We start from the raw sequence: 12,469 nt of genomic DNA on the forward strand, positions 1-12,469 counted from the left end.
GAGGCTATGGTGGTTTGGATTAGCAATAGCACTTAGACTTATATACTGCTTTACAGTGCTTTACAGCCCTCTCTAAGCGGTTTACACAGTCAGCATATTGCCCCCAACCATCTAGGTCCTCATTTTACCCACCTCGGAAGGATGGAAGGCTGAGTCAACCTTGAGCCTGGTGAGATTTGATCTGCCAAATTTCAGGCAGCCGGCAGTCAGAAAAGTGGTCTACAATACTGCACTCTAACCACTGCACCACCATGGCTCATTAAGAAGAATAAACTTTGGTTTAACCCTTTCAAGACTGTAGTTGAGGGATTTGGGGTGCCTTGATCTGAAGACTTCCATTTTTAGTTCTGCATGGATTGCACTCCCCAGATAGAACTGGTATGCAGTTTGAGGTTCCTCTTGAATTCTCTGCACTGTTTAAAACTAGGTGGCAGCAGTGGCCAAGAGAATTTGTACAAATCCATCAGTACGCATCAGTTGTGAATATTCTTGGATCAGGAAGATCTGTTCACACCCACTGATTCCTTGGTTATGTCCTGCTTGGACTACACTTACAACTTTTCATTTAGTGATTGTTCAAAGTTACAACAACACAGAAGTAATTTACTTATGCCCAGTTTTCACACTTATAATTATTTCAGCATCCCCATGGATATGTGATCAAAATTCAGGCATTTGGCAACTGGCATATATTTACCACAGTTCATTGTCCCAGGCTTATGGGATCACCATTTGTAATCTTCCCAGTGCATTCCGACAAGCAGATTTATTTAGGGTATGGCATACAAGGCCAGGGAGGCTACAATGTTATACACATGGTAGACCTCCTGGCAGCAGACAGTCACTAGTCCGTTTGTTGCACCACTGCACCACAAGAGGGCAAACTAGCTTCACACCAACTGGCCTGCAACATTCTCAGACGAAGTTGACTTATCCATGGCTCTCCTCCACTGCTTGTCTGCCAATGCATCCGGGCAGATCCAGCACCGGTTCCAGCTCCCTGCACAGAATGCAGCCGGCAGTTTCCCACTATCAAAATGGCATACCTATCTTATCTACCTGCAAATAATAATTTCGAATTGCTGTGTGGGCAGGAGCTAGGGACTAGTGATGGGAGCTCAACCTGTCCCAGGGAGCTGGAGTCAGATTTCCAGAGTCCTGGCAATTGCTCAGCACATCCAGCATCATTAACCACCGTGTCCCCTCCTACAAGCAAAGTCAATGGGGGATGCCAGATTCGGCTAATGACCACATGATTCATTAACAACTGCAGTGATCCACTTAACTGTGGCAAAACAATATCATAAAATGGGCAAAAGTCATTTAATTACTGCCTTACTTAGCAACGGAAATTTTTATCTCAATTGTGGTTGTAAGTAGAGGACTGCCTATATTGCAATGGGCCCTATATGGTCTGCCCTTGAAGACTATTTGAAATTACAGTTGGTCCAGATGCAGTATTATGTGCAGTTATGAGTATGCTACACCATCAACACCATTATTTTGCAAACTGCGCTGGCTCACTATAGGCTTCGGGGTACAATTCAGGGTGCTGATTATCAATTAACACCATTACTCTGCAAGCTGCATTGGCTCATTATAGATTTCTGAGTACAATTCAGGGTGCTGATTGCCAATTAACACTATTATTTTGAAAGCTGCACTAGCTCACTGGGCATCTGGGTACAATTCAGGGTGCTGATTACCACTGTATAGTCTTTCATTGCATTAAGCAGGGTTATTTTGCAGGACTATTTGTTTCTTATTGTTCCTAACTCTTTCTCAAGGTACAACAGAGTGGGCTTACTTCAAGTCCACTCTATGAATCGGGTCATCTACTGACATGCAGGAAACCTATTGTTTTGATTGCAGCACCTACCCTTTGGAACAGCAAGCCCCCTGTGGTTTACTTTCATTCAGTGTTGTGGTTTTGTGGTTTTTATGTTCTTCAAAGGGTTTTTCAATGTTTTTAATCTTACGTTAGTCACAATTTATTAGTCACAATTTATAAGTTGATGATCATTCAAATTGCACTAATGTGCGTACATTTGTTATATAAATAAATTGTCCCTATAGTTGGGGAGGGGGGGCAATATTTCTTCTACTAAAATTTTTCAGTCTTTGATAGAATTCTGATGTGTATGTATCCCTTTGCTTTCTAAGAAATTTAACAACACTTAACTTCCGATGTATTCTTGTATTGAAAAGAAGCATGTGTGGGAGTACGAAACTTCCCTTTTTAAGGATTTGCATAGTGTATTGTGTAAATTGCATTTGTTTTTCAAGTAATGACGAAAATTCATGTAGCTCCTTGACAGCCTGCTAGCTACTAGATAAAGATAACTCTTCTAGGTTATTTTCTTGCAGGGTTTTTTAAAATTTTGTATCTTAAAAATTTATCTAATAGATCAATTTATCTATTGGTTGTATATCAGTGTACATGTTGGTGATAATCCACAAAGGTACCGTATAGGAATCTTTTAGTTTTTATGTTTTATGAATTCTCCTGCAAGCTGTTTTTTTTAAATTTTCATATATGTAATGTTTCCCTATTGAAAGAAAACGATTGAATGAGCTTGACTCATAAATGCTAATTAAATTTGTAAGTATATAATTCTAATTCAGCATATAATTCAAATCAATGCCTGGATTCAATTTAATTACCATCAGGCATGTCATTTTCAGCATTAGTCTAGTTGGCCTCTGGCATTCTCAAACTATACATCATTTTGTGCTTTAGAGAGCAAAAAGAAAAAAGAAGTTATCAAAACTACTCTAATTTCAATGGATTAAAATATAAAATGATGGAGTTTTCCAGCAAGGACAAAATATAAAGATGGAATATAGAGAGAAATCAATTAAACAGGTTCATATCTTTAAATTCTTGGGAGTGGTTTTCTATCCCGAGGGAAACTGGAGGGCCTACTAGTATCAAAATCTTCAATAGCCATAAAGGAATTATTTTTTATTATTATTAAAGGAACCACCTAGTATTGATTTTTTTTCCAAATTGAAACCTTGGTCCAAGTATTGTGCAGAATTGAGGTGAGTCTTTGGAAAGAATTTTTTGAAATACTTCAGACCAAACTTCTAGGGTTTTTTACTCATTAGATCCAGAGTAACAGCTAATGCTCTTCTTTGATTAGAAACATGAATGCCTAAAATTGAAAGCAAGTCATGGAGGCTGATGTTAAACTACTCACTAAAGTTTCAGTTCTTAATCTCAGCTTACTTCTAGTAATAATGGATGATGATTTTCCATCAAGCTGGAATAATATTATTGTGTAGAAAAAACTCTAATGACATGTGGGTAATCAGCAGGATTTACCGTATATATTGATTATTAGGGTATGACCATGCCAAGTAACATTTTTACAAAGTTTAAATAATATGAAAATAAAGACTTGAGAATTTGAGGCAAAGGTTCTTTGGTCAACAACCAGTTTTTTTCTCCTTACGTTTTCCAAAATAAGGAAAGATTTCTCCTAGGCTGGCATAATATCCCACCCTTAACAGTATAACAGGGAAAATGTTTTTAAGATTTTTACCAAGAAACATGTTTCCCAAGAACCAGGAATATTGAAAAGTCCAACATCTGTTATTTTATTGGTATTTATATCACCTATCGCTGCTTTTTCTGTATGCTGGAAGAATAGACAACTATTATAATAACTTCTTTTGTATTTCAAATCATCTACAATTGGATTGTATTAAGATACTGAGCAGTAGCAATGAAAAGCATCATGTAATGCAAGGTCTTCCTAAATTATACCTTAGTTTATTTGCTGAGAAGTTTGATGTTATCCATGTTTTACTTTAGTTTATTATATTTAGTTTTCCCACTACTCAGTCAGAACGGAAGAAGCTTCTTGGATGATAAATGAAATATTTTCAAGAAAAAAAACCAGTTGCTTTTGAAAAGCACCCTTGCAACATATCTGTAGCACAATTTATGTTTCTGAGTTTTGGCTGTAATAAAGCAGTATAATTATGAAATCAATTGAATATGACTAATATTCAGAGGTGTTTAAAATCCTTGTTTTAAAGAGTAAATATATTTCAATCTAAAAAGATTTCTAAATTATTATAAATATTTAGTGAACAGTTTAAACAATAATGAAATATTCATATGCAATACTATCCTTTGTTTTCTCTACAGAAAAGACCATGGGGTGCATTAAGAGCAAGGAAGACAAAAGTCCTACCATGAAATATAGAACTGAGAATACTCCAGAGACAATCACTTCCCCTGTCAGCAATTATGGATCTGATTCAACCCAAGCTAATCAGTCACCTGTAGTAAAAGGATCATCGATTAATTTTAATAGCCATTCCATGACTCCTTTTGGTGGGTCATCTGGTATGACACCTTTTGGAGGAGCATCTTCTTCATTTTCTCCGGTGCCATGTCCATATCCTACTGGTCTAACAGGTAAGCATGGTCTTAAAATTACCATCAAATAGCAAAAAAATCCTTCAGTAATACTGAAACAAGATTGCACGTGATTTAGTCTAAAATGTATCATGTATTTAAAAAAAAATATTGTAAGATTGTACAAAAATCAAGCAGTATTAGAGAAAAGCTTGATTTTGCTGCAAACCATATGCTCCATTTGCTCCAAGCAATATGCAAAAGATTATTAAAAAAATAAATACATAAATAAAATTGTACAAAGGAACATTCTGCGCCAACAGTCCCAATAGTTGTACTAATGGTTGACTTCTCTTTAGTACATTTATCAACTTCCCAGGTTTTATGTAGGACTGATGCTGATTAGTTATACATGTAACAGATTCTTCAGGATCATCCATGAATTATATATGTACAAGTTTTACATTGGTGCAAACTTGAAAAGTCATAGAATTTAAAGATTTTTGGCAGAACAGTACCTCTGTGAATATCATGCATGTCTGGGTGTAGATTCCACTAATACTAATCCCCACCAAGATGGAGTCAATGATTCCTTTAATTATAAGAAAAAAACAAGATCACCAGACCATCTAAAGAACCTCAGTTACCTCAGTGTCATAAACGATTCAAATTGATGGTTGGCTAGCCACCTTTTTATCTTGAGCAGGGAATAATATTCATACAGTGACCTAAGATATCACTATACTAAATGTTAAGGTGAGGTAGTATTGGATAAACATGTAGTGTTGTGGCAATTTCTCAACAACCTTTGGCATAGAAGTATTGTGATGAAAGGCGGAAGATATTGCCATCACTCACTTATATCCAGCAGGTATTGCATTTTTAATCGGTTTTTTACAAAGTGCAATGGGAATCAACTCTATTTACAGAAGTTCCACACATTTTGATGGAAAAGTCAAAAACAAGTGTTCATCCCTTTAAAATACCTCAAGTCTTTCTTTGTAAATAAAAGTTTAGGGTATTTTATCATTTTATTTTGTCATGTTTGTATTTATATCCCAATAACATAATGTTCAGTAATATAGAAAATGAAATTCATTCATTTCACCTTAAAATCATAGAAAGTTTTAAAAATATGAACAATAATCTTGACATTTCCCTATTTTAAATTGCATCCTTTCATTTAGTCTGTTGCTAATTTATTTTATACAAATGTGTGTAAGAAATCATTTGTTTTTGTTTTTTCTGAAAAATGTAGGAATATTGATTGGCTTCACTACTTCTAGACACTACAAAAAAATAAAGGCGTGATTTAAACCTGCTAGTTACTTAGGGGGGGAAAATCTGAAAACAAAACATTTTAGCACCTAATAATCATGATTTATGTCATAATGAAGGTAGCATTCCAGCATGCAGTAAACTAATCTCAAGCATGGAATAGAAGGCAGGGAGCTCAGTATTCTAAACCACTTCAGACTTGAATTTGTGGACACCTCTGGTAACAACCTGAATATGCATTTGTGCTCAAGGAATTACTTCCTCATTTGAGACACCTTTATCCACCTCTAATTAATCTTCTTACTAAATTACAAAGCTTCCAAAAGCTGTGGCAAACTTCCCAACATCACCACCACCACTACCACTACCACTACCACTACTACTACTCTCTCTCTCACACACGGACCTTACGATAGTTGGTTTGAAGTTGTGCTATGGTAGCAGTAATAAGAAGTCCATTTACAGAAATGATCATCTATAATCGATGTAAGTGTTTAGAGAAAAAATACATGCAGTGAAATGTTTTGGTCTTTACAAACACAGGCACCAAAAATGCTTTAAGTAAAATTCAAATTAGATAATTAAGTCTTTCCATATGAATGTTTTGATCTAACTGCGGCCAAAACATTTCTAAATGGGAATGTTTGTAGTGTATATTGAATTTCTGATAATTCAAAACCCGGCTTAGGGAATACGAATCAGGCTTAGGGATGGAAATGTGTGAGCATTTCAATTAGGGGGCTTTGTGGAAGTATACTTAATATATAAGTGACTCGTTAAATACGGTCACTCATGCCCTCGTCACTTCACGCCTGGACTACTGTAATGCTCTCTACATGGGGCTCCCCTTGAGGAGCACCCGGAGGCTCCAGCTGGTCCAGAATGCGGCCGCGCGGGTAGTTATGGGAGCAGCATGGCGCTCCCATGTGGCTCCCCTCCTGCGCGAGCTGCACTGGCTCCCTGTGGTCTTCCGGGTGCACTTCAAGGTCTTAGTTACCACCTTTAGAGCGCGCCATGGCTTAGGACCGGGGTACTTACGAGACCGCCTTCTGCCACCAATAGCCTCTCACCGCCCAGTACGCTCCCATAGAGAGGGGCTTCTCAGGGTGCCGTCAGCCAAACAATGTCGACTGGAGGCCCCCAGGGGGAGAGCCTTTTCTGTGAGGGCACCCACTATCTGGAACGAGCTCCCCCCAGAGATACAGAAGATTCCGGATCTGCGCACTTTCCGCCGTGCCCTCAAAACATTCCTGTTTCAGCAGGCCGGCCTGGCCTAACTTTCCCTTTATTTTGCTTTTTGATTTTATTTTAAACTGGGATGTCTTGAATTATCTAGGACCAGAGTGTTTAGTATATTTTAATTGGGTTTTTTTTTTAACGTTTGTATTAAATGTATTTTTATCGTTCGCTGTTCACCGCCCTGAGTCCCTTAGGAATAGGGCGGTATATAAATTTAATTAATAAATAAATAAATACTCCCTCAGGTCCTGCTTTGCTACTACATTGTGGGCATGGGGAAGTTACTGGGAGGGGTGAGTGAAGGATACCCTGATTTTACACCAAGCATAAATACTCCTAGCAAGGTCATCCACGGCATGAAAATCATCCCAGCTACCCAACTAAAGCAAGCGGACAATATATATTGGACAGCAGCAATACAGTACAGGAAGATGCCTGAGGTAGATGATCATTTTAGTGACTAGAGCAAAAGCATCAATTCATATTGTATCAAGAAAGCAGCAGTAAACTACTCCTTTTATTTTTTCCAAGTAAATCACAAGGGTGGACAAGATAAAGTGTTTGCTGATTACAGTGCCAGAAGATGGGCCTCTCAGGTCAGGTGGCACTTAGCATATCTCTGAGGAAGTATTGAGAATCTTTCATACTACTAATGTTGTTTAAAGTATGTCAAATTCTTCAGGACATCTAGTTGTTGACAGTCAGTGTGGCGGAGAGGTTAACCTGCTGGCCTAGAAACAAGAGACTTTAAGTTCTAGTCCTGCATTAGGCTTGGTGACTTTGGGCCAGTCACACACTCTCAGCCCAACTCACCTCACAGGTTTGTTGTTGTAGTGAAATTAAGAGGAGGAAGGAGTATTATGTATGTTCGCTGCTTTGAGTTACTTAAAGGTAATTCAAATGATTTCCAACCTTAATCACAACAAGTATAAACACATGTTGTGTTCTTCATCCTCTCCAAGCCAACGACTAATTATCTCTTCATCCCAAATCCCTTCCTTTATTTGTAGGCAAATCCATAAAATATCTTTTCAGTCCTGGTGTTAGCAGAAATCCATAAAGGATTCCAGAAATAACAACGGGCCTTTTTTAACCTTGATAAAATAAACTAACTTATATTCCTTAATTTTACTTCTTAACAATTTTAATCTTTAGTTCACTCATACGATTGTCATAGGATTTGATTTCTCTACCATTTCTTCTTTATCCCATCATACAGAGTTCTTCTTTAGCCAACTTTTTTTGTAAATTTAATAAAAAAAAGATACATAGGTCACTTTCCAAAAGTTTCTAACGTTAATAAGCAATTTCCAAAAGTGACTAGAAAGTGAGGCTAGCAAATATAGTGTCCATTAAAAGGTGTTGAACATGGTTGCAAGCAAAATGGCTATTCCCACCATCTCCAATGCCCACACCTGCAAGAGATGATTTTCCTTTGATCTCCTAGCAAGGGACAGCACATGTGGGCAAACTCCCACATGAAAGATTCCATGGAACCAGTCTATTGGTTTCTTCTTGTTTGATGTGTGATCAACTTTTGCAGAGACATCCTCAATCCACCATTCTTCCCCTGGACACTGAAGTTACTGAGTTTATACAATACAAATGTTGGTTATACTTTATAAATCAGTAAAATCCAAGTTTATAAATAAATTTAAACATTTGTAGATTTCCTTTAATTTGAAAAATGCTAACAGAATTAATAGTGTAAAATGTGTGTGAGAAATTAATGAACAGTAATGTATATTAATATATTACACATAGTATAGTAATTCATTAGCACATTAATAAAAGCACATAATACTGGAATTATTTATTTTCTGCATAGTTTTCAAGTTATGTGGTTTCTTACAATGTTTTCTTCATGAAACTATATGAGTTCAGTTGACAGAGTAATCTGTTAATAATCCATGGTCAGGTTAAATCCAGTAGGAGCTTCAGGTAGGAAAAAATACTCTGTTTTGGGCCTAGAATCAGGTTCATATCACATCACAGTACCCTTATTTTGGGTTAATATTCCTATTTATATTTTTATGTGAAGATCTGTGTGTGTGTGTGTGTGTGTGCACGCATGCGTGCATTCTAATCTAAACTACAAAAAGCAGTTGCAACAGAAATATTTATTAATGCAAGATTTATTAGAAGAAAGAGTGCAGTTAACCCCTACATACATTTCAAATGCTTCAGGTAGTTCATCATTTTCCAGTTGCCAAGTCATGTTCAGAGTCTCTATTGGCAAAAACCAGAATTAACATTGCACAATATATCAAAGATGATTAATATATTCGTGCAAATTTATGTTGCTATTTTCTTCCAAATGCTTGAAAGCATTTTAGTGCTTGAATATAAATGCTAATTCTGGAAACCTTACTAATTTTTAATAGAGATTTGTTTATTGGATTTTTAGACATAAAATAATCTTATCAATAGCATGGGCTTTTTTTGAAAAGGAATCCATTATACAAATATTAGCATTTATGGAAAAAGTAGTGAAAAGGTGCACATGGAGATAAAATGGAAACAGTGGGTTTTATACTGGCTTTGATTCTCCATTCTTAACCACAGCAAGAAAGATTTGCAGACTTTGATGGCCACTTTATGCATTAGTATTGAAGTACAATAGAATTAGAATTTGCAATCCTATTGAGGATTGTAGCTATGTTTAATAAGCAATATACCTTCACTTTAGACCAGTGTTTTTCAGACTTTGGCAATTTTTAGATGTGTAGATTTCATCTCTCAGAATACTGTCTGGAGAATTTGGGAAATTCTCCAATCTTAAAATTACCAAATTTGAAAAACACTGCTATACACCTTTCTTGTTGACATATAGGAGTTGGGAAGGTCTATGATAAGAATGTGAACACATCCGAATATCCTATTCATATGTTTTCTATAAACATACACAGATACAGATACACATACACATACACAAGAGACTATACACAGATAGTCTCTTAACTTTATCATGAAAAGCAACTTTTCTAGTTTGAAGTTATTTTAACCATGAAAATGTTAAATAAGTTTTTCTTAGTAATATTAATATATTTAAACAAATGTATAGATTGCCTTGAATGTAGTTGCAGACCCAGGCCATTATGAAATCAATAAATAAGTTCAGGAAATGTTTTCCTTTTAAAGCTGTAAACATTCTTCACTTTTTAGTAAGAATATTTACCTATTTTCTTCAAAATAAAATTGGTGAAATGCTTTTGTATAGTACATGTATAATCTGATTTGCATCTATTTCTCTTGTCTAGGAAAAAGTATTAATGCCATATTTTTGGGTTTTCCTAAGGGGGTGTAACTGTTTTTGTGGCCTTGTACGATTATGAAGCAAGAACTAGAGATGATCTTTCATTCAAGAAAGGTGAACGCTTTCAGATAATCAATAATACGTAAGTATTGTTGTCAACTTGTGGACTTAATTACTTAATAAGAGGCGTGGTGGCTCAGTGGTTAGAATGCAGTACTGCAGGCTACTTCTGCTGATCACTGGCTGCCAGCAGTTTGGCAGTTCAAATCTCACCAGGCTCAAGGTTGACTCAGCCTTCCATCCTTCCGAGGTGGGTAAAATGAGGACCCAGATTGTTGGGGGCAATATTCTGACTTTACAAACAGCTTAGAGAGGGCTGTAAAGGATTGTGAAGTGCTATATAAGTCTAAGGGCTATTGCTATTAATTACACACTATTAGCCATTCACATTCCTCCACATATGCTAATAGTATTGTTACTGAGAGGGAAAAGCCTTCAGTAATAAGCGAATAAGAGAGTAAGAAAAATGACCTTATAAGGAGGAGGAGGAGATACAACATAATCGGACTTGCAAAGTTCATTTATTATAGCCAATCTCAATAAATTAGTTTTAGCCTTCCAGTGGAGTTGATTTTTTTGATTTCATATACCTAGTATGGCTGGTATCAATCTTACAAGTCTGACTGTGATGTATCTCTTCTATCTTCTTATAATTCAGTGAATTAGGGAAGTGTCTGTATGAGCTGCTGTCTTGACATTGTGGCCTTTAAAAATGCTTTACTCTTTTGGCAAAAGAGTTTGCATATCTCCATCAAAGTCATCCTCTTTACTTCTTTACTTTCTAGAAAACAGATCAGTCTGGAAGTTATAAAGGTAAATTGGATTATACCACATGCCTTTAATATAATAATCCTTTTATCTTTACTTCTAAGATAGGTACATACAGATAGATCTCAACATGTGACCACAATTGAACAGTTGTTAAGTGGGTTTTGGCCCACCTTTCTTGCCATAGTTGTTAATTGAATAGCTGCAGTTGTTAAGTTGGTAACACAGTTGTTAACTGAATCTGACTTCCCCATTACTTTGCTTGTCAGAAGGTCTCAAAAAGGGGATCACATGACCCCAGGACACTTCAACCATAATAAATACATGGCAGTTGTCAAGTGTCAAAATTCTGATGACATGACCATAGGGGTGCCTCAATGATCATAAGTGTGAAAAATGGTCATAAGCCCCTTTACTCAGTGCTGTTGTAACTTCAAACTAAACAAATGATTATAAGTCTAGGGCTACCTGTACATGCAACCTTAATGTTCCTTTTATATGGCAATTTGCAATAATGCACTTTCAGAAGTATATTTAATTAATTAATACCAATTTTAGTAGCAGAGAGATTCCAGTATATTAAAAATGGAACTGTATTCGTTGAATATGATAGTTTTTCATCTCATTAAGAGAATGTTGTTTTTTCAGTTATTCTTCTGTAAGATGTCCATTTTTTGTTGACAATAGTAATATTTGAGAAAGATTAGAAGTTTTGGGAAATTTTGTTTAAATCCATCTGTTTATTTTGGTTGTCATGATATAAAAAAGATTTTAAAAAGAGTACAGAGGAGAGTAACAAAGATGATTAGAGGACTGGAGATTAAAACATATGAAGAATGGTTGCAGGAATTGACAGAGCCTTGGTAGTGCAGCAGACTAAAGCACTGTTAAGTGCTGTTGAGTAACACCAGCTGCCTGCAATTACTGCAAGTTCAAATCTCACCAGGCTCAAGGTTGACTCAGCCTTCCATCCTCTCAAGGTAGGTAAAATGAGGACCCGGTTTGTGGGGGCAATAAGCTGACTTTGTATAAAAAAGAACATCGCTTGGGGGGGGGGCAGGCGAAAGCCCTACTAAGCAGGTATATACAAAAGTATGAAGGCTATTGCTTAATGCATTGTAAGCTGCCCTAAGTCTCCGGAAAAGGGCGGCATATAAATCGAATAAATAAATAAATAAATAAATAAATAAATAAATAAATAAATAAATAAATAAATAAATAAATAAATAAACAAAGTATGTCAAGTTTAATGAAAAGAAGGACAAGCCATGACATATTAGCAGTGTTCCGCTATCTCAGGGGTTGCCACAAAGAAGAGGGGCTCAATCTATTCTCCAAGGCACCTGAGGGCAGGACAAGAAGCAATGGATGGAAACTAATCAAGGAGAGGCGCAACCTAGAACTAAGGAGAAATTTCCTGACAGCTAGAACAATTAATTAGTGGAATGACTTGTCTCCAGAAGTTGTTTCTGCTCCAACACTGGAGTTTTAAAGAA

General features: G+C 36.3%; 1 protein-coding gene across 2 annotated transcripts in view; it reads left to right on the plus strand.

The window, feature by feature from the left end:
• YES1 (YES proto-oncogene 1, Src family tyrosine kinase) overlaps window positions 1-12,469 on the plus strand; it is a 42,151-nt gene that overhangs the window by 11,565 nt on the left and 18,117 nt on the right. Inside the window, exons 2-3 of one of the 2 annotated variants that reach the window (XM_034429556.3) lie at window positions 4,160-4,432; window positions 10,188-10,287. In XM_034429556.3, coding sequence (XP_034285447.2) covers window positions 4,168-4,432; window positions 10,188-10,287 — 365 coding nt within the window. In that variant the 5' untranslated portion in view covers window positions 4,160-4,167. Of the gene's footprint in view, window positions 1-4,159; window positions 4,433-5,779; window positions 6,137-10,187; window positions 10,288-12,469 lie in introns of those variants that run through there. The other variant, XM_034429557.3, reaches the window with a different exon arrangement.

This window comes from Pantherophis guttatus, chromosome 3, assembly GCF_059756535.1.
Source record: "Pantherophis guttatus breed Tessera chromosome 3, ASM5975653v1, whole genome shotgun sequence".
NCBI classification, from domain to species: domain Eukaryota; kingdom Metazoa; phylum Chordata; class Lepidosauria; order Squamata; family Colubridae; genus Pantherophis; species Pantherophis guttatus.